General features: G+C 40.2%; 2 protein-coding genes and 1 long non-coding RNA gene across 7 annotated transcripts in view; 1 reads left to right on the top strand and 2 right to left on the bottom strand.

The window, feature by feature from the left end:
- The window catches only part of USP53 (ubiquitin specific peptidase 53), a 76,557-nt gene extending 60,993 nt beyond the window's left edge, over positions 1 to 15,564 (top strand). For 2 of the 4 annotated variants that reach the window (XM_081812928.1, XM_081812929.1), the window contains exons 16-17: positions 333 to 1,316; positions 15,543 to 15,564. In XM_081812928.1, coding sequence (XP_081669054.1) covers positions 333 to 1,316; positions 15,543 to 15,549 — 991 coding nt within the window. In that variant the 3' untranslated portion in view covers positions 15,550 to 15,564. Of the gene's footprint in view, positions 1 to 332; positions 1,317 to 3,493; positions 3,691 to 15,542 lie in introns of those variants that run through there. The other 2 variants (XM_081812931.1, XM_081812930.1) reach the window with 2 other exon arrangements.
- Positions 2,367 to 22,680, bottom strand: part of LOC145720273 (uncharacterized) — a 332,443-nt gene continuing 312,129 nt past the window's right edge. The window contains exon 2 of the long non-coding RNA XR_014143175.1: positions 2,367 to 3,514. This is a non-coding gene — a long non-coding RNA (uncharacterized LOC145720273). The remainder of the gene's footprint in view (positions 3,515 to 22,680) is intronic.
- ARLN (allregulin) lies at positions 6,409 to 8,937 on the bottom strand. 2 transcript variants are annotated; one of them, XM_031035918.2, is made up of 2 exons: positions 8,575 to 8,937; positions 6,409 to 6,676 (listed from the first exon to the last, which is right to left on the bottom strand). In XM_031035918.2, coding segments are annotated over exons 1-2 (207 nt in total). In that variant the 5' UTR covers positions 8,781 to 8,937; the 3' UTR covers positions 6,409 to 6,675. The 2 variants fall into 2 exon arrangements, with proteins under 2 accessions (XP_030891778.1, XP_030891777.1); XM_031035917.2 differs by having other exon boundaries at positions 6,409 to 6,697; positions 8,575 to 8,894.

The following is a 22,680-nucleotide window of genomic DNA, read 5'->3' as shown; positions in this document are numbered from 1 at the left end:
TTATAACATATTTTTTAAGTCTATGCTACATTTTATTACAAATAAATGTAATTTCAGTGTTTGTAAGTTGAAATGAATTTTTTTTAATTATGCTTCTGATTATAAGAGATCCAATTTTGGTAATGACAGGTGTTTCTGGCATTCATGTATTTTGGCATACATTTTGGAGTCAGAGAGTATAAAATGGTAATGGTTACAAATATCTTCCCATTTCTGTTATGTTATAAAAATAACATCAGGTATATATTGAGAAGTTAAACTACAGGACAAATGTTCGTTTTTCCTCCAATTTTGTCTTTTAGCTTTGTCCTTGTTTCTTTTCTCTGTTGCAGGTCACAGATACGTGAAACAAATGGAAAGTTATTCCCTTCATCAGGTCCACAGATACTCGAGGACAATGCAGCAAGAGAGCATATCCACCAGTCAGGTGAACAGAAACTTGAAACCCCAAGTGAATGCAAATTTTCTGAGTGGCTTAATACAGAAAATTCTGAGAGAACAGGTTTACTTTTTCACGATGATAATTCTGCTCCTGGAAAGAGAATGAACAGTAATGAAGTAGTCTCATCATCTTCACTGTGGTCTTCACACATGAGACCTGTTGGGGTAAAGCCAGAAACTTCTCCCCTCATCCAGCAGCAAACTATGATGGAACAATGTTGCTCTGAGAACTCTCTGTCCAGGGAACATATAATTGAGTCAACCTGCAGGTCTGATGGTTGTCAGATGCCAAAACTTGTTAGCCATAATCCACCACCTCCTTTGCCACCAAAGAAATATGCTATAACCAGTGTGCCACAGTCAGAGAAAAATGATCCCGCACCTAATGTAAAACTTACAGAGATGTTTAAAGCTAATTCTTCTAGTCTTCCAAAGCACAGTTTATATTTGGATTCAGAACCAAGTTCAGAAGTAGGTACGTATATGAATGATCAAAGACTTAAGGAAACATTTCAAATAAAAGAGCATGTTGGCAACACACCAAACTACCTGTCAAGCTTTTCAACTAAAGATTTTCAGGCAGACTTGGGTACAATTGTTGATGCATTTTGCCAACCAGAAATAGACTCTAGTTCTACCTGTCCAAATGAGACCATTTCATTAACTACCTATTTTTCAGTTGATAGCTGCATGACTGATACATACAGACTGAAATACCATCAGAGACCCAAGCTCTGTGTTCCAGAAAGCGGTGGTTTTTGTAATGATCATGCAATATCTCAGAGTGAAAGAGGGCTAGCACCTGTGTTACACAACAGTCTTGGTTCAAACTGCCCTTCTGAGCAGAGATATAAACCTAGTATACACTGTAATAGGTAAGTGATGAAACTGGTAAGCTTATACTTCTCAGAGGCCATGAAAATATAATAGGAATTGACTGACCAAACCTGGTGATACATGAAACTAAAACCGTGGCATTTTTAAAGTCATTAATCACTTTAATTTTCTATATATATTTTTTATTTTGTGATCAATTTATTGGATATTTTAGAAATTCCCTTTGAATAGTCTTGGCGTGCCTGCAAAACAAAATCAGGGGGTATGCAAAAAGTCACTGCTGCAGTTGAATAAAAATGTAATTTGCTCCTTTATATGTGGCTAGTAGACCCGTAAGTATTAAACTAACCAGTACTCACATTTGTAGATTGGTAAACTATGCTAATTGAAAAATACCAGGTGATACATAGTTTGTGTAGTCAAAGCAGTATTTGCTTTATGAAGAAGCACTTTCTTTCTAATGGGTAACCAACCAAAAGAGGGCTTCACCCATTTGTTTTTGACTTCTGTGATAGTCTACTACATATGATCCCTTCAAGTGTCTTAAAAAATACCAACCCATGAAATTGATAGCATTTGCGGGGGGAGCCTTAATGATAAAGCAGTTTTTAAATTAAATTCTTAAGGTCAGAACAGAAGAAACTTAATTTTGCTCCTAGAATTTTAATCTTCATAATGCCTCGATAACATAAATTAGGACTTTATCATAAACTTACTTCAGCCATGTAAGCTAAAAATAAGTGAAATTCTTAACGTTAGTATATGTGTTACTTTTTTTTCTAATTTTATATGAAATGTGAAAGGTTTTATTTTGGTTTGGTTTATTTTGGGCTGCTAATAACCAGTGTTAGGAATTTAACTTAGGGCCCACTGGGGATGTCACTGTGACTGCCTAAATTTTCCCTGCTATCATCTTAACCTCTCTTTATAGGTCAACCCATTTTAATGATTTTCAGATTCTTGAATTCGAGTATTTCTGGGTTCCAGATTCAATTTCTACCTTCATTTAGAGGGTTTAATTTTAATGAAATGTATTAATTTGAGCATCCCTCCCATTTTTCTAAACAGTCATTTTACCCTACTTTCACGGAGAGGGCTTTTTTTTTTTTAAATAAAGGAATTTTCCATTATCAGTATGACCTATAAATGAAGTTACATTAATTGCTTTATTTCATTAGTTGTCATTTTATTTTGTACTAAGTTGGTAAATGTATTGTGGCTAAGTATTGTATTGTCCATGTAAGAAAATTGAAAATTACAGAATTAAAAATTTTCTTACATTAATAAACTTCATACATATAACTTAATTCTGTAATCTGATTAGTAAATTTTAATGTTTTGACCAGCTCCATAACTTGTTAAAATATTCTAAAATATAAATGATCAAAATGAGCATTCCTAGATAAATATAAAATAATTGCTTGTAAAAACCTAATCTCACCCAGTTAAGAAATCTTGGTCAATTATTGTCTTCCACCTAGAGAAGTTTTTACTAGCCTTTTCTAACTGTAACAGTAGGGTGATTATTACTTTATATTCTCTTAATTTAGAAATACTTGAATATGAACTATATTAAACTTTTATCTTTTAAGAAAGCTTATTTTTAAATAACTTTTAGTATGGAGGGTTTGTAAATACTGTAAAGTTTCTAAAATTGTATTTGACATAACATTGTATTTAATTATTGCTTTTATAACATTGTAAAATACTAGAAAATGGGTTTCAAGTATTTTTAATAACTTTGAAAAACTTTGTCTAGTTTTTTTTTAAGATTTCTATTTGGTCAAGATGTCTAGTTAAAAATGTATTATTTGAAACATAAACTAATTTCTGTTATTTAACAGCAGTCTCATAGATTTGTATTTTCAACTCACAGTTCAGTTGCAACATCAAATAGAAATATCTAACTTTGGCTCTTTTTAAAGTACTGTCCAGTTGAAACCACCTGAATCATGTAATAGTACTAACTAGGAACTGTTGGTGTTGATTCAACACTCCAAATACAGATTTGAATACATAATTACTAACTATTCACATGTAAAATTTTTATTTCTAGAGTACCTAATTTTTATATGTGTTTTCTTCTCATTATAAAATTATGGTAACTTCTGAAATAATGCAACCAATAATTATTGTAATGTTCAAAATACTTATCTTCAGACTGTTGATTTTTCTGTGAAATCAGTTTCTAACGGTTCAAATTTTTTTTTTTAAGATAAACTGATTTTTGGGGCGCCTCAGTGGTTAAGCGTCTGCCTTCGGCTCGGGTCATGATCCCAGGGTCCTGGAATCGAGCCCCACATTGGGCTCCCTGCTTAGCAGGAAGCCTGCTTCTCCCTCTCCCACTCCCCGTTTGTGTTCCCTCTCTCGTTGTCTCTGTCAAATAAAAAGATAAACTGATTTTTATGTTAACATGGTTGGACTTTTCTGTGCATTCATGAATTGTGGCTTCCTCTCCTCACATGTTGATTATGTATTTTATGAGAAATTAAGTTACCTTAAAGTTCAAGGGTACTTGGAGTATCACTAATCATAAAATGTTATCACTAGAGGCTCCTAAAAGTTTAACTGCAGTGAGGTCTAACGCAGGGCTCCAAAGGAGTTGGCAAACTTTCTAGAGAGAGCCAGATAGTAAATAATTTGATCTTGGTGGACCATAGGGTCTTTGTAACAAACAACTACTCAATTCTGCCACTGTAGTGAAAGAAGCCGTAAATGGTATGTAAATGAATGGCATGTTTGTGTTTCAATAAAACTTTATTGACATTGAAACTTGATTTTATGTAATTTTCATCTGTTATGAAATAGTCACTTGATTTTTTTCAACCATTTTAAAATGTAAAAATCATCCTTAGCTCACAGGCCTGATCAAAAGAGGTGGTAGGTCAGATTTGGCCCATTGGCCATAGTTTGATGATCCTTATCCTTGAACGTAATTTACATTAAGTAACCTTAACGACCTGAAATAAATTATCCTGTAGTCTCTGAATGTATCCCCATGCCATTTAGGGACTAGATACACAGGTTTCTGTCCTAAATTTTCAGGTTCATAGACTCCTAAATCCTAAAGACTTTGTCACAGTTACTGGTCAGCCAGTTCATTTCACAAATGGTTATTAAAATAATCATTTCATTTATATGAAATTAAGTCTTTGAAATTTACAAAGGAATTTATCAGATTAAAATCACATTGATGTTATTCTTTGTTTTCATCATAGCAAGTTTGCCAACTTTTCTTGGTGTCCCATTCATCCTTCAGCCTTACCCAGTTAGCCTTTACCCATTTAGCCTTCAAGTGTGGATGCTGTAAGCACTCATTATACTTGAGATGGCACAGTAGGTATAATTTCTTATTGATCAGCTGTAGAAAAGATTCACCCTCATACTGGAACCATTTCTGTATACCATTTACAGTCATGTCATAACACCAAGACCTTGCTACCTTCCCTCTACTAGAAATTTTCAGAATATTCAATAGTTGTGGTAGTGGGCTGATTTTAGCCTCAGAAACATAAAATTATAAATCTTTGTGTGTAACACAACATTAAACTACATGAGAACTGTTAATCCTTTCAAAACCCTGCTACCTACCAAGTAATTTGTTTAAACAAATGCAAAATCCGAATCAGACCAAATTTAGCTATACAATAAACATTGATTGGACAAAATTATTAGCAAGCAGCAGAAAAACAGTTCATACTGTTTGATATACTCAACGAAATTCCAGTTTTGTGTTTCTTTAGATGCATCAACCTTTGCATAAAAGGTTCTCTCCAAGTAGATGCAACAGTACCCTGGATGTGTAACTGTTACCTTGTAGCGGGCAATAGGCAACTAAAATCTTCCAAAATCAGTCCTGGATTTCATTCTAACACCATTAAGAGAGAGGGTGCAGAGTTTACCAGATCTACACTCTGTTTCTAAGGGAGGTGAATATCCTCAAAATATTTAGGCAATTCACATGTATCAAATGTCACCAATTTCTTTTCTTTTTTTTTTTTTTAAAGATTTTATTTATTTATTTGACAGAGACACAGCGAGAGAGGGAACACAAGCAGGGGGAATGGGAGAGGGAGAAGCAGCCTCCCCGCAGAGCAGGGAGCCCGATGTGGGACTCGATCCCAGGAACCTGGGATCATGACCTGAGCCGAAGGCAGTCGCTCAACCGACTGAGCCACCCAGGCGCCCCAAATGTCACCAATTTCAACAAGAGCCCCTATCTACTTTTTTTTTTTTTTTTTTAAGATTTTATTTATTTGACAGAGACACAGCGAGAGAGGGAACACAGGGAGAAGGAGGCTTCCCGCCGAGCAGGGACCCTGATGCAGGGCTCAATCCCAGGACCCTGGGATCATGACCTGAGCTGAAGGCAGACGCTTAACGACTGAGCCACCCAGGCGCCCCAACAAGAGCCCACTTCTAACATCTGTTACATAAAGGAGTATCTGTTACATAATAGGACTAGCTTCTGAAGGGCTTTTAGTAGCTGCTTTGGGAGTGTGACCTTTGATTAAACACCAGCTGATCACTCCTACAATGTAAATTCTTACTAACATTTAGATATAAAAGAATGTAAGCTCCACGAAGGCAAGGATTTTTTGTCTTTTTTGCTCACTACTGTACCTGGCCGAGTAAGTGATCAAATATTTGCTGAAATGACTTTGCTGAAGTATTTAAGGTACAGACATTATAAAAACAAAAATATATTTTAGCTACAAGCATTCTTAATACAATCACAATTATAAAAAATAGGTTTCAAACACAGTCCTATTTTAGGGAAGTTCAGGAACTTAAAAGGAAGCAAGGGGAAGCATCCAGGTAAGAGGACATGCACACTAGATTTCCAAAGTTGGATATTATATACTTCCTCTGAGATTGTATCAATCTGGCGACCATAACAGAGGCCCACTTAATCTAAAAATTAAACTGGTACTTAACAGCCAATACATTTTGGGCCTGCACTTTCTGTACAGCTCTTAACTCCTTTTTCTTCCTTTGCTTTTGAGTAATTTATTTTTAAATACTTCACCTTAATATTTCACCACATTTTTGCATCATACTAAACCCTGGCTAATCCTTAAAATGTTAAAGGGAAGACATTACCATATTTGTTAATGAATACATTAAACCTTTACGTATAAATGCTTTAATATTCAGCCCCTATAAAGCCATCAGATGTCTGAAAAGTTTTTAAACATGAATCAAAGAGTAGTTTTAAGAACTTAGCTACGAATGGGTGAGATTACCCATTTAATATAGTCCCCAAAAGGAATAGCAAGAGTATGTAAAATGGAAGAAAGTCCCTCAGAGTTTAAAATTCTGTTGCACAATCCTGTCTTCTTTGTTCAAGAAGTTTGTAGTCATTTTCAGAATCCACTCCAGGAGCCAACTTCTTAATCTAGACATCAGGCAAACAATTCTGTAAAAACCAAATATTCATCAACAATGTCTCCTTCCAGTTCTAATACTTTACCCCAATATCTGAAAATCTAGATTGTCTCAGTCACTTTCCTATTCCTAAATGATTTACATATTGTTAAGAAAGAAAAAAAGGCCTGGAGTATTCCTCCTATGGCTTCCATTTTCTACCCAGAGCTGAAACTGTCATTTTTTTTTTAAAGATTTTATTTATTTATTTCAGAGAAAGAGAGTGGGAGCAGGGGGCAGGGGGCAGGGAGAGGGAGGGGGAAAGAACTCTGCACTGAGTGTGGAGCCCAACGCGGGGCTCCATCTCACGACCCTGAGATCACGACCTGAGCCGAAACCAAGAGTCGGACGCTCAACCAACTGTGCCACCCAGGCACCCCTGAAAACTGTCATTTAAAAAAAAAAAAAATCACTATATTTGAGGTATCAGTCTCTACCAAAAAAGGAGGGGAAGTAGAGGAGAGTGAAAACTACAAATAGTTTGGCAGAGTATTTTATAGAAATATCCATCTCTTCCATTCACCCACTCAACCCTCTGCTTTTTTTTTTTTTTTTTTAAGATTTTATTTATTTATTTGACAGAGAGAGTACAAGCAGGCAGAGAGGCAGGCAGAGGGAAAGGGAGAAGCAGGCTCTCTGCTGAGCAGGGAGCCCGATGTGGGGCTCGATCCCAGGACCCTGGGATCATGACCTGAGCCGAAGGCAGACGCTTAACAACTGAGCCACCCAGGCGCCCCTCAACCCTCTGCCTTCTAATCTGTCACATTATCCAAGAAATCAGCGACAATGGGGCCTTAGATACAATGAGCTCATGCCCAAATCTTTGCCAAAATTTTGGGGGTGAGGAAAGAAGACATAATTGCCTATCATGGATTGCAAACTCATAAACATGATTGAGAAAAGTTAATTTATGATAAGTCAAGAACTCCAAAGTCCAAGAGAGCTCCCTGATGTCCAAATGAGCTGCACTGCTTTTCTTCCACAGGCCCTCCCTTCAGCTCCCTGCTTCTCTCCAGAACTTTTCCCTTATCATCTCGGTCCTATGTCCCTCTTCTTGTTCTGCTCCCCTGCCCCTTCTCTACCTTTCCTTTCCTTATCCCCTTCCAAAACTGTCTTTTCAGAGTGGCAATGAAAATGGAGAGCAAGGATTTTGCAAGTGGAACCTACAGAATTTTGTTATTTAAAAACAGTTGGTGTTTTGGGATGTGTGGGTGTATGTAAAAGGGGAAAATCAAAGAGTCCCAGGCTTCTGGGAGGGGTACTGAATGAGTAAGTTAACATTTACTGAAATGGGGACACTGAAAAATAAGTACATTTTGGTAAGAAGTTCCTAACAGTTCAGGCTTGGACCTGTTTGAGATACCTATCTGGCCTACTCGAGGTCAAACTGTAGTTATAGTAACAACACCTTTAGTTAAGGGCTTACTGCTGCCAGGCAAAAATGCGAATCGCTTTTAGATAAATTACTATCTCATTTAATCCTCACTACACCCCTATGACCTGGTTACTACTGGTCCCAAATGGTAAATGGAAAAATAAAGCTCAGAAAAGCTAAATAACTTCTTTAATTCCTTTGTAGTAGTGCAGGAACTCAAACCCAGCTGGTTTCATTCCAAAACATTAAGAAAAAAATTATGAAGCCAAGTTTCTTCCACACCTCTTTGAAGACCCTCGCTGAGGTGCAAGGAAGAACACTTTTCATTCCAGCCTCATCCCGACCCCAACACCACCCGCCCCTTGACCCCGCCATTAACCGGCTATATTATTACCATCGGCATACCATACTCTCTGGAATTCAGTTACCCTGCCTCCCCCCAAATTGTAGTGGTAAGCTCCCTACTGGTTCAGCTCTGCGTTCAGAGTACTCACCATGGTAAAAGATACACGAAGATAAACAACACTACATCGAAGAGGATGAAGAGCCAGAGATCCAACCAGTAGGAATGCTTTGGAAACCGGTCGGCCCGGGATTGAGACCGCACTTCGTGGTTCTGCTGCTGCCTCCCTGCTTCACCCAAGCCTAGCCGCTCCCGGGGACCGTCCCGACCATCTTCCGCAGCTGCGCCGTCCTCCATCTCGCACCAGTTGCCCCACCACTGTCGGAGCAGCCAGCAAACCCTCACGTCCTGTACTTCCGCGTTCACCTGGCCCTAAACTGGCCCCAGTCTGCCCGCGTACGCATGCGCGCTCACCATACCCGGAAACGGGCCCGGTGCCCTCTTCTTCCAGCGCGCAGGCGCCGCCGGGAGGTCCGCTGTCTCCGTGACAGCCGGCAGGCAGCGCGGCCACTACCCGGAAGCGGAGTAAGCTGGTTAGACAGGTTTTGCTAGAAGGAAAAGTCTCTGGCCGCGCCGGAAGTCACCGTCAAGTCCCGTTCCTGTCAGGTGATGGATTCCACCCAGGAACTGCCCACGGTCCCCTTTCCTTATCCCTGTTCTTTGGGGTCTTAATGCCAAGGGTTTAGGGCCCCCTCTGATAGGTTTTGTATTGTGTACATAGCACGTTACACTTTAATCCTCAAACAGCTATAATGAGATGGACGTCATAATTATGAGCATGAGTTTCTAAGGGGACCAGAGAGCAAATCGTGAGAATGTTGCGTGTACCTCATGGGATTGAATTTAAGAATAACCCGAAGGTTTGGGAGTGTAATCCCCTAAGAGGTTAGAGTGCTAGCGGAAAGAAAATGACCATTGTAAGGGAGGAAAAATACCTACCCTCTTTGGGTCTCCAACAGGGCCTAAAAATTAAACTGACATAAGACAGATTAACAGGAGAAAAGCACACACGTTCTGTTACTTTTTTTTTTACATGTACATGAGAATCTTGGCAAGAGAATGAAGACTCGAAGAAGTGACCAGAACAGAAAGCTTTTATACCTTTCAAACAAAGGGGTTTGGGCCAGGGGTAGTAAATTGTGGAGAAATGCCTAGGAAGATAAACATTAGTGTAACAAGGTTGGTTTGTACAGATTTCTCAGCCTGAATTCCCCATCTCTGGTGATAAGACTGTTTTTCTTCCTCCTGGTACAGGGAGGGCATCTTTCACATGGGAGTTTTATCTCCTGTCAGGAAAAATTAAGGTAGGTCAGAGTGCCCCTCTTGCACCTGCTGTTTCTCAAGCTCCTTTAACTTAATATGACAAAGCAGCATATTTTGGGGTGACATGCTGTGAACTCCTTCATTTCCTCTGTCTGAAAGTTCCTTAGAAGTTTCACATAAAAGCTGAATTGGTGACTGTGGAAAGAATTGAGTTAGCAGCCAAGTGGCAAGGGATCTATCTGCAAAGGGAAAGAAGAGCATAGATTAGAATAAGAATAAATAGGAAATAACAAATCTAAGCACATTTCCTCATACCCCATTAAATCAGTCTCCTATCCCTGGAAATAGGTCAGTCCAACAAAATGGCTGGACTTCATTTATCTGATGGAGAGTGTTCATCTTGTCTTTCAAAGGGTGCAGGTAAAAGCTCCTCCTTTTGGGCTGTCAGTGTGTCTAGGGTGAGGCAACTTTGGAGTATAACAGAGCCTAAACTATTAACTTCTGATAGAATGGCTTCCAATGTTTGTGTAGTGATACTGAACTCTTGTTCTATTTCTATGGAAAGATTTAGAACTGCCTTTCCAACTCATAAGTTCCAAAGCCTGGGAAAAGGGAGGTCAATATTGATAAAAACTTAGAATTGTGATGCACAAGCCAATTTTCTGTAACATCACATATAGTATATTTATGTGGCACTGATTTATGATCAAAGGAGCCCAAGTTTGTAATTTGGCTGGCATTTAAGGTGGAGTACCTGGTTACAGAGAGTGTCAGGAATCTGAGTCCACATCATCTTGACCATCTAGGTGGAACTCCTTAACCTTATCATCACATAAGATAAAAAGACCAGTATTGTTCATGGATAAGGTCAGAATGAAACTTGTGACCTACTAAGTTGGGGTTTGGTATATCTTGTCACCTGTCATGTTGTCATCTGCACATTTCCATCTTCCGTATATCCCTGTCAGTCTATGGGAGCAGAACACGTTGTGAAAGATCAGATAGAGGAGGCCTGCAATTAGGCCTTAGGAGCTGTAAGGCTTGGTTTTGTTACGTGACCAGGTGAGTGCAAATTTTTGGGCTCCCCATATGTAATCTTTGGCCTTTGGCAGTTCAGCTGCTCCCAGGTTACACAAGAGTGGCTTGTGAGCCTGCTGTAAAATCTGGTGGTTTGGCAAGTGTCAGTACCATAAGAGTCAGTAATGAGACCATTTCTGACCTTCATGAGAGGCTCGAGGATGCTACCTGTGGAATCAGACCACAAGGTTTGATTGTAATATTGCCTTGGTATGTCATGTGGGAAAGGTCCAGTACCACCGCGATTTTCAGTGCAAAGGGAAAAAAAGTCCCTTCTAATGTCTTTGAGCAAAGGACAGTTCTTCAGCTTCCATAGAGGCTTTTCCATGTACAACTGACTCACAAAAAGAGAAGAATGATGTGTTTTGGCCATGGGTGCCATAACCTGTCATGCATCCAGTGATTAGTTAATGTGGCCAGGGTTTGGAAAAGTGGTTTAAGTGGGTGTCAGGTCTATGCATAACCTGAGGAAACAGTAAGAGTTAATAAGTGAGACCCAGTTTGAAGGACAGTCCATAGTAGAGGATCAGAGGGAAAATGGAATAGATTGAGACAATCAATATCCAATCAGCCTCTTTTTTTTTTTTTTTGAAGATTTTAAGTAATCTCTACACCCAACATGGGGCTCGAACTCGCAACCCCGAGATCAAGAGTCGCATGCTCCACAGACTGAGGCAGCCAGGTGCCCCTCCAATCAGCCTTTTAATAAATGGCTAAAGAAAGGGGAGGCTTTGTTAAAAGGAAGATTTTTTTTTTCTCTTTTTTATTTCCTTCTGGGAGTAGGAAGACCCAGTGGGGGAGAAAATAGGTAGAAGTGAAGTTTCTTGATCTGTGATCTTGAGAAAAACTGTCTACTTCATGATTTTGTCTGCTTTTGGGACCTGGGAATTTGCCTGGGAAATCCTTACTTTAAGGTCCCCCTAGGGATGGTCTTCCAATTGTCCTGGGAGTGCTGATCCTGGTCTAACTTAGCAGGGCTTGTGTGAATCCAGAAGGATTTTTCTTTTATTTTGATAGCAGTGTGAGTGGTTAGTAGTACTTCATAAAGGTCTTCTCAGTGAGATGATAATGTGTGCTTTCCTCTAAAAACGGTGTTGTATATCTAATCTTCTGGTCAAAAGGATGGCAAAGCTTGCCAGTCATCAGAGGCCATGCCATTTTTACCTGTTGATGATATGCTCCATTTAGACTAGTTAGGTCTTGTATACAGCTAGTCATAAGGACAGGAGAACAAAGGCAAAAGAATTGTAGATAAAATTAAACCTCTTTACAACTTGCAGTCCATTGACAAATACTTGAGGCAGGCAGTGTAGGGCATTCCTCAAGGAACCCACAACTGATATAAGGTTCATGTTTTGCTAGAGGCAAAAAGCAACCTTAGGGGTTCCTGGGTGGCTCAGTTGGTTAAGCGACTGCCTTCGGCTCAGGTCATGATCCTGGAGTCCCTGGATCGAGTCCCACATCTGGCTCCCTGCTCGGCAGGGAGTCTGCTTCTCCCTCTGACCCTCCCCCCTCTCATGTGCTCTCTCTCTCATTCTCTCTCTGTCAAATAAATAAATAAAATCTTAAAAAAAAAAAAAAAGCAACCTTAGTTTGACACCTCCAGGATCCTGTAAGTCTTCTTTAATATATGAAAATCCTTTTGGAAATTTTCCTTTATCTCTCCCCCTCCCAACTTAAAGTATATAACCAGTCTTTGTTCACAATGACATTGCATCTCTTGTTTGCCCATGGGTCCTGTCCCCTGCCATAATAAAAACATCTTTTTGCACTGTCTCAAGAATTCTTTTTGACCATTCACTCCCAGCCCACATTATATCAATAGCATCAAAATTTTACACTTACACATGGTAAAGAGTGTGAAATTTTAATGAGTACCCCAAAGTTTTTGCAAGCAAGTGGTTAATTTCTGCTGTAAAATTAGTTCCTTTCTCTGACCCAATCCATAAAAGAATGCCCAAACAAGGAATACTCTCAGTTATTAATTCTTCACCACTGTTGTGGCATTGGTACTTCTGGCTGGGTAACATTCAGTCCATCCACTAAATATACAGACAATAACCAAATAGTGGGAATAGCTTGACACTGGAGGTAAATCTATGGAATCCATTTTGGGGTTCCATAAGGGGGAATGTGGGCCTTGGAGGATTTCCTGAGGTATGTTGGTTTCCTCCAGAAATTTGGTGAGATTTATAAGTAGTACATTGGGAGATAATTTGGTCAGAAATTTTGTGGATGCCAGGGAAGAACCAATTATCTTTTAGTTCCTTAACTATCTCCCATCTACCCATATGTCCCATCTGATGGGAGATAAGTGCAAGTCAAAAGGACAAAAGAAAGGGGGCCACAGGAAGTCTGTTTGACCCAATGTATGATCTGTCTAATTGTTTGGCACCCTTTTGTATCCATTTGTCTTTTTCAAGATTGTGGGGTATTTGCCCAAATAGTTAATAATATCAGTCAGGGATAAAAGCAGGTTTATAAATTGGGTGGAAAAAGGAAAGGAGTTCTATTTTGGGCTGCATATTTAGCAACCTTGTCAGCCCTATTGTTCCCTAGAGATACGGTATCTGTCTCCTTAGTTTGGCTGCACACCGAACAATAACAATTTTAGTAGGCAAGTGAATAGCTTGTATACAGCCGCAATTACATGCCCATTGGCAAGAGGAATACCAGCAGAGGTTAAGAATCCACAGGATTGTGGCAACAGCCCCAATGGGCTCCAAAGGCATATCTAGAGCTGGTGTAAATTGTGGCAGTTTTTCCTTTTGCCAGTGTTCAGGCTCTGGTAAGAGCTATACATTTAGCAGCTTGGGCTGAGAGTGTGCCTCAAGGGTTTCACATGGGGAAACTATGGCATGGCCAGTTACTATGTTTCCCCAGAAGTTTCCTCTGTAGGAATGATCACAAAATAGAACTTAAAGTCTGGGTTGTGTAAAGGGGGTATCTAAGAGATTCCTCTCGTGGCTTCTATATTTGCAGAGCAATCCTGTGGAATGGAGTTGTGCTGTCCCTTATCAAGGATGGGATGATCGTGTAGTCAGATTTAGAGTGTTCCAGCAAGGGAAGATGAAAGAGGGGTCGAATAATAAGGGCCTGTTCATGGGTGATTTGTCACCAGGTGAAGAGGTTGTCTTGTGAACTTGTGAGAGAGCAGACGTAGCGCGAGGAACATAAAGGTGAATGGGAAGCCTGATCTAAGGGTACTGGCTCTGTCAGGGAGGCAGCTGTTGCTAGTGTGCGCAGGCAGGATGGCATGCCTGCTCTCGCATGGCCCAACCGACAACAAGGACTTAGCTGAGAGGCAAAGGATTTCCTGAAATTCCCGTAGCAATCCCAGTATTTTCATAACAATATAGGTGAAAAGTTTTGTCAAAATTAGGTAAGCCAAGAATTATGGGTGTGGACAGTGCTAATTTTAGCCTTTAAAGGAGGTTAAGGAGGGCCTGGAAATGGGCTCAGAGGTAGTATTTGGGAGGGTAGCAAGGGCAGCCAACTTAGGAATTCATTTGCAGCTGTAGCCAGCTGCCTCTAGAAATTTATGTAGCTGTTTTTTGGGGTTTTGTTTTCATCTGTGGGAGAGGGATAGACAAAACTGACTGATGGCATTTGGGAGTGAGCTTTGGAATGCCTTGAGATATCTCCTGTCCTAAGTAGGTTAACAGTTGTTTGTATCCCTTTAAGTTTAGATTAAAAGGCCTTATGGCCTCTTTCAGCTCCTGTAAGAGCACACTGCTTAGTCTGGTTACAAGGTAAAAGATCATCAACATACTGAACAAGGGTGGAGCCTTGGAATCTAAGTTGGCTTTAAGGACTTGGGAAATTATTGAGGGAGACTTGCAATATCCCTGAGGCATACCAGTCTATGTTAATTGTCTCTCTCTAAATGTGAATGAAAAGAGGAATTGTGAGTCAGGGTACAATGGAATTGAAAAGAAAGCTGAGCAGAGGTTAATTACTGTAAATCAGGCTGTGTCCGCTGGAATTGAGATAAGAATGGTAGCTGAGGGGCGCCTGGGTGGCTTAGTGGGTTAAACATCGGACTCTTGGTTTCAGGCTCAGGTCAAGATCTCAGGGTTGTAGGCTTGAGCCCCACATGGGGCTCTATGCTCAGCACAGAGTCTGCTGGAGATTATCTCCTTCTCTTTCTCCCTCCCCCTCTGCTCCTCCCCCTCTGCTCCTCCCCTCTGCTCATGCTGTATCTCTCTCTCCTTCTCTAAAATAAATAAATAAAATCTTAAAAAAAAAAAGATGGTAGCTGAATTAGGGACTATGGGGTGTTGAGGAATTACAAAGGCATTAATGACTCTCAGATCCTATACAAATCAATAGATTTGATTCCAGTCTGAATCAAATTTCCCTTTCTTTACTGGTAAGAATGCGGTGTTAACAGAGCAAGGAAATAAAGAATACCCTGCTGTAAAAGAGAATAGGTTCAATGCCTCGCTGTGCACTCATGGGGGCGGCACTGGGCTACTGGTAGGAGAAGTTTAGTCCTTCTCCAGGTAATGTGCACAACGTGCGTTGCTGTAACAATCCAATCTCATTTGCATGTGAGGCCCAGGCGCTAGCTGGGACATCTTCTAAGGCTGCATCCTCTTCAGAACAAGAACAAGCGGGGTATTATCCCCCAGAAGGGGAAAATGAGGTGAACCCTCTGAGGGTGCTGAGGTCTAAGGAGATTGTTTTTTAAACTTTACTTTTTTTTTTTTTTTACAGCCATTAGAAATCGAAAACAGGAATATTCATAAGTCACTGTACCTGAAGAGCTAGTTCACACCAGTTTTCTCCTGCTAATCTAAATTTGAAAAAGGAAAAACATGAGGAGAGACTCTTACCACTTTGCTTTCATTGGATCTTACAGGCAGAGACCTAGGACACAGGTAAAAATTTTTACCTTGTGTTGGCTTATGTCAGAGGTCCCAGTGATATGAAATGTTGGGATCCAGGAGTGAATGGTCAAGAAAGAATTCTTGAGATGTCTTTGGTGCAAAAAAGGTAGTTTTATTAGAGTACAGGCACAGGACTGTGGGCAGAAAGAGTTGCATTGGGGCGCCTGGGTCGCTCAGTTGGTTAAGCAACTGCCTTTGGCTCAGGTCATGATCCCAGGGTCCTGGGATGGAGCCCCGCATTGGACTCCCTGCTCGGCCGGAAGCCTGCTTCTCCCTCTCCCACTGCCTCTCCCCCTGTGTGTTCTCTCTCTCTCTCTCTCTGACAAATAAATAAAATCTTTTTAAAAAAATTTTTAAAAAAAAGCTGCACTGAGGTTGTGAGGAGTGACTAATTATATACTTTCAAGTTGGAGGGGGTTAGGGATAGCTTAAGTTTCCAAGGAATTTGTAAGTAAGATTTCCAGGACCTCAAAAGGCTAACTGCTGTTAGGATAAGGTCATTTACAGGGAACCCTGGGTGGCTCAGTCAGTTGGACGTCTGCCTTCGGCTCAGGTCATGATCCCAGGATCCTGGGATCAAGTCCCACATCGGGCTTCTTGCTTAGCGGGGAGCCTGCTTCTCCATCTGCCTGCAGCTCCCCCTGCTTGTGCTCTCTCTCTATTTCTCTCTCTCTGACAAATAAATAAAATTTAAAAAAGAAAAAGAAAAAAAAAGGATAAGGTCATTTACTACTGTCTAGTAAAACCTTATTCATGAGACCCTTCATATGTATAGCAGTGGGCCATATGTTTGGAGGATAAGTGCTAACATCTATCCTGGGGGTGGGTGGGTAGAGATAAAGGAAGTTTCCAAAGGGATTTTTATATGTTAAAGAACACTTAAGGATCCTGGAGGTCCAGCTAATGTCAAGCTAAGGTTGCCTTTGCCTTTAGCCAAGTATTAACATTGAGGCAGTTGAGTTCCTAGAGGAAGGTCTGCCTGTCCCAGGTACTTGTCAGTGGGCTCTAAGTTATAAGGAAGTTTGATTTTTTCTATACTTCTTTTGCCTCTGTTCTCCACATCAGTAGGATCTCTCCGCTGAAGCAGCTCTGGGGTGAGCAGTGTCTAACCAGTGACATCCATCCTTGTCAGCAGAACTGTAGGTGAGGAAAAATTCTCCTCTACCTACCGTCTTTGGGTCTCCAGCAGGGCCTAAAAATTAAACTGACATAAGACAGATTAACAGGAGAAAAGCACACACGTATTATTATTATTTACACGTACGTGAGAACCTTGGCAAGAGAAGGAAGACTAGAAGAAGTGACCAGAACAGAAAGCTTTTATACCTTTTAGACAAAGAACCAAATGAGACGAAGGGGTTTGGGCCAGGGGTAGTAAATTGTGGAGAAATGCCTAGGAAGATAAACATTAGTGTAACAAGGTTGGTTTGTACAGATTTCTCAGCCTGATTCCCCATCTCTGGTAATAAGACTATTTTTCTTCCTCCTGGTACAGGGAGGGCATCTTTCACATGGGAGTTTTATCTCCTGTCAGGAAAAATTAAGGAAGGTCAGAGTGCCCCTCTTGCACCTCAAGCTCCTTTAACTTAAAATAATCAGTATGCCAAAGCAGCATATTTTGAGGTGACATGCTCTGAACTCCACTATACTGCCTGGATTTTCCCTGATGGCTCCAATTTTAAATATTTTCTCCCTTGTCACATTTTGAATCTTGGATTGTTCAGAAAACACAGGTATGTATTAGTGGTTCTTTTAGTATGATATGAATGAAGATATGACTGTGTACCACTAAATCTTCATGAAACCTCTTTGAAGCTGTTATTACTCCATTTTACAGAATTTGAAAATGAGACACAAAAGGAGTACATAGTCTAAGGTTACTAAAAAAAAATTATAAAGCCTAAGATTGATTCCAAATCCAGCATTTTTAATGCTGTTCTATAGATGCCCACCCTTGCTTTCATTTACCTCCAAATCTGTTAGCCAATAATAGAGACAAAGACAGTATACTCCCTTAAAGAAAACTACCATTGTCCTTTTGCTTTGTACATTCTGGGAATGAGAAGACCATTTCCTGAAGATTAGCTGGACTGTGTGTTGTAGCCCAGATTATAGGCTGGTAGTAGATTGGAAAAGGCCCTGATCATAAGTGACACAGAAGCTTTACAGAAATTAGTGGAGGCAAGTCACCTATTGCCCCATGCAAATGATGGAAGCATTCTTCTCAGTGGCAAGGTTGAATCAATTGCTTCTAACTTTTGAAATAGGATCGATAAAAAGTATTGAAATTATTAAAAGTAGCCTGACATAAACTGAACAAGTTCTGAAATGGTTTTAAATTTGTCCTTGGCAAAGAATCACATGCTCATCTGTGAGAGGATGTTGGTACTAGAGTCTGATCTCTTGAGTCAGGAAGGTTGTCACATCTGGGAGAGCAGTTAATGCAAACAGGGAGGGGTCATTTGGACTCAATTCATTTGAAAGAGCCTGTCACCTCTTCTGGCTTCACCCCTGTTAAAATTCCAGTAATTCTTGATTATTCCGCATGACAGAAATGAATATGGAGTATGTGGTAGAATTTGCTATGTCCTTAAATTGAAAGCAGTTTAATTTCAAAAAGTACTTTACTGAAATCCAGGCACACTGTTAGTGAGGTGGGACCTCAGCATTTTCCCCACCCCCTTAAATCTTTTTGCCCGATATGTCCAAGTGAAAAAGATGCCCCAGAAGCCACAGAATGAGTTATTATACTGCAACCATGATCCAGCACATTCAAAATACTGTCAACACAGTTAATCTGACTGGAGCTAGGGTTGAGAAGATAGTGTATGAGAATGCCATAACAATCAGATCAAAGATAGGTATGTTTAGGAAGACATTCCAAACTTCTGAAGTTCAAGTGAAGTGCAGTAAGTTCTTAAGAGGGAGGTGATAAATTATGCTTTAACCTAAGGTGATAATGCAGATTTCTTCAGGCAGCAGTCAAGCTTGTATGTCCATATAATAAATCATCCTCATGATCATTCTAGGAATTAATTTTATAGAGTAACCTCTCCAACAGCAAAAAACTTTGCAAATTTGCCAAATTTCCTCTGAAAACATGGGTTTTCTTAAGTTATCCCTTTCTTATTTTCATTCCATTTTTGTCTCCTTTCCAAATTGAATGAGTGTTCCAATAACCCTGTTGACTGGTACAGCAAGTTATTTCTCTGTCTTCTGGGAATTTTATCCATTTGGTTTTTTTTTTCTCTTCCATCATCACTGCTATACACTTCTATTATAGTTTCCTCTGAGAATTGAGTCGTCATCATAGCTAATTGCTATTTGTTGCAGCTTCCCTTTTATCTTCATCTTGGCCTGCAGCAGCTGCCATCCATGTACCCCACCATTAATTGGTCTCCACCCTACTCAGCCAACCTCACGTCCAGCAGACACCCTTTGCTCCAGCCAGATTGCTGTCTTCCATCTTTTTTTTTTTTTTAAGACTTTATTTATTTATTTGAGAGAGAATGAGAGAGAGAGAGCATGAGAGGGGGGAGGGCCAGAGGGAGAAGCAGACTCCCCGCTAAGCAGGGAACCCAATGCGGGACTCAATCCTGGGATTCCAGGATCATGACCTGAGCCAAAGGCAGTTGCCCAACCAACTGAACCACCCAGGCACCCTGTCTTCCATCTTTCTTATGGAGACTGTTCTCCTCTTGGCCTTTGGGCTTTGGTGCATGTTGTTCTCATTAACCTGTAATGCTTCCCCACCCATCCTAATCCTACCATTCCTTTTTCAGTTCAAATGCCGACTTCATGAAGTTTCCCTCTAGAATTCACATTGATCTCTCCATTCTCAGTATTTCTAACATACCAATTGTGAAAACCTCACATTTAATTTGTCTCTACCTATTTTGTACACCAAGCTTTCTTCTTGGGGAGAGGGTTATCACCTCAAGATCAAGGCAGTGAAGTGTTTGCTTCCATTCTTTTTTCTTTTTTCTTTTCTTTTCCTTTCCTTTCCTTTCCTTTCGTTTCCTCGCCTCTCCTTTTCTTTCTTTCTTTCTTTCTTTCTTTCTTTCTTTCTTTCTTTCTTTCTTTCTTCTTTCTCTTTCTTTCTTTCTTTCTTTCTTTCTTTCTTTCTTTCTTTCTTTCTCTTTCTTTTACCTTCCTCTGCATTAATTATTACCCTCTGCATTGTATAACAGCCCCCTATTGATGAGGCTATCTCCTGGGCTGGTAATTTTTCAAAATTTTTCAGTCCTTAAGCCTCTGCCTTTGGCTCAGGTCATAATCCTGGGGTCCTGGGATTGAGCCCCGCATCGGGCTCCCTGCTCCCGGGAAGCCTGCTTCTCCCTCTCCCACTCCCTCTGCTTGTGTTCCCTCTCTCGCTGTGTCTCTCTCTGTCAAATAAATAAATAAAATCTTAAAAAAAAAAGATATTAAATTTCTTTTCCTACCTTCAACTCAAAAAACACCAAAATTTTCTGGACATTGCCTGGCACATTGGCTTGCTTTATAGCACAATGTTATGTAAGTTTTCTCCCATTAGCGTATTAAGTATCCTTTAGAAGGGAAACTATACTTTTACCATCTTTGTAACTTCCACAGTCCCTCAAACAGTACCTTGAGCACAGAAACAATCAAATATTTATTCAGTTATATTTTGTCATATTCTGCAACCACTAATACAATTCTGGTCAAAAAATACTTGTTGAATTACCTCTGTTGTAACACTAAGATATGTTACTACTTATCTTCCACTCTCAGTGGGGCTATTTTATGAGGTTTTTTTTCAACTGCTAGTAACAGATATGCACTAACCCATTCCCCACTTTTGGATTTCTTGTCTTTAATTTCAATAAATACTCTTTGAATGCCTCCCGAGTGTCAGGCACTGTCTGAAGAGCCATAGGAAGTGGTACAATAGTCATTCAATTCATTAGAGGTACTGACTGAGGATATGTAACAGAGCAATGGGATGTTCAAACACTCTGTCCCAGAGCCCTGAGGTTCCGCATCATGGTTTCAGTGTTAGGAAGGCTAAGCAGGGTTGGCTGTTGGACAAACTACCTCCCTCTTCCATCTACACATGTGTGCACACTTGAACCGTAAAAGCTCAGTTTTGTTTATTTAAATTTCAGGTTCCATAAAAGATTTCATTTCAAAATAAAGAAGGCATTTTGCTTTTTAAAGTGTAAAAGCAACTTCAATAGGGCCAGGCTTAAATTGGTAAGCATAAATGAGAAAGATGTTGAAATCTCCAATCTTGAAATCTCATTGCCCTGATCAACTGAGTGATCAACCTGTTTTTCTTTTATTGAAAGGTATTGGAAGGGACAATCATTGAGGGTGGAGATTGACAAGTTAGTCAACACACGAAAAGTCTTCTCTCATAAAATTATGTAATAGGCATCCAGGAGTAGACATGACGACCTTAACATAGGCGTGAATAGAATAACAGTGTTAAGTGGATGCCAAGGTGATAACTGCTATATATAAAATGTTAACCAGAATTAGACTTATTTTGTAAATAAGAAAAATGTCAACATATTAACAGCAGTTATCTCTGGAAGATGGGGTCACAGATCATTTTATTCTTTGTGCTTTTTCTTATTTATTTATTTGTCAGAGAGAGAGAGAGCACAACAGGGGGAGTGGCAGGCAGAGGGAGAAGCAAGATCCCTGCTGAGCGAGGAGCCCGATGTGGGACTCCATCCCAGGACCCTGGGATCATGACCTGAGCCAAAGACAGATACTTAACCGACTGAGCCACCCAGACATCCCTATTTAACTGTTTTTAACACCAGATCATAAGCACCAGACACATAACTATCAGGGGGTTGTAATGACTTATTATAGTGCTTTTCAAACTACATTTCATGGAGTTCTATGATTCCTCAGGGGCTGACATGAAATGGAAGAGCTAGATGCAGGGAATGAGGCTTCAAGCCCCTACGGCAGAAGGTCAGCTTTTATGTTCGTATCTATAAATATGTCCTGTTAGAAACAGATTTGCTTTTTTTCTGCTCTGGTGAGAGCTGTGTCAAAAAGTCACCTTGGGAGACCCATGTTCAAATTGGTGGAGTAGGCCATGCCAAGCCTCCAGAAACATTGAAAAATAAGCAGAAACTACTTGAAGCAAGTTTGTCAGAACTCTGGGAAATAGTCAAAGGTTTACAGCAACCAAGAAAATGCTGAATCAAAATATATAAAGAGGATAAAGACAGAGTTAAAGAGAGAAATAGCCAGTTCTACAGTAATAGTTAGAAACTTCCCTACTTTCAATAATGAGTAAAACATCTAGAAGTATCAGTAAGAAAATTGATATTAGCACCTGGGTGGTTCAGTCGGTTAAGCATCTGACTCTTCTTGATTTCTGCTCAGGTCACGATCTCAGGGTCATGAGATCCAAGCCTGCGTTGGGCTCCGTGCTCAGTGTGGAGTCTGCTTGAGATTCTCTCACCCCTTCCTTCTGCCCCTCCCCCCACTCATTTTCTCTCTCTCTCAAATAAATAAATAAAATCTTAAGAAAAAATAAAGATAATCAAGGTCTTGAACAACACTATAAATCATTAGACCTAATAAACATATATAGGATACTCCACCCAACTATACTACATCAGTTGGTAACCCAGGCAGAGTAAAATAGTGTATTGACTTTAGAAAATGCAAAGAATGAGTTCATGAAGTTTTCAACATTGCCAAGTCACAAAGTAATCCTACACAAATTCCAGCTCAAAATAAATGAGGAGGCTGTTGCTCGTTTAATAATGCTCATTCAGGGGCACCTGGGTGGCTCAGTCGTTAAGCGTCTGCCTTCGGCTCAGGTCATGATCCCAGGGTCCTGGGATCGAGCCCCGCATCGGGCTCTCTGCTCGGCCGGGAGCCTGCTTCTCCCTCTCCCACTCCCCCTGCTTGTGTTCCCTCTCTAGCTGTCTCTCTCTCTCTCTGTCAAATAAATAAAATAAAATCTTTAAAAA

This window comes from Leptonychotes weddellii, chromosome 2, assembly GCF_054177405.1.
Source record: "Leptonychotes weddellii isolate Sample4059 chromosome 2, ASM5417740v2, whole genome shotgun sequence".
NCBI classification, from domain to species: Eukaryota; Metazoa; Chordata; class Mammalia; order Carnivora; family Phocidae; genus Leptonychotes; species Leptonychotes weddellii.
The sequence above is the reverse complement of the archived record's forward strand: the minus strand, read 5'-3'. Positions and strand labels throughout refer to the sequence as shown.

Coding starts and splice junctions, on each gene's coding strand:
- ARLN (XM_031035918.2), bottom strand. CDS start 8,780: ATGGAGGACGGCGCAGCTGCGGAAGATGGTCGGGACGGTCCCCGGGAG.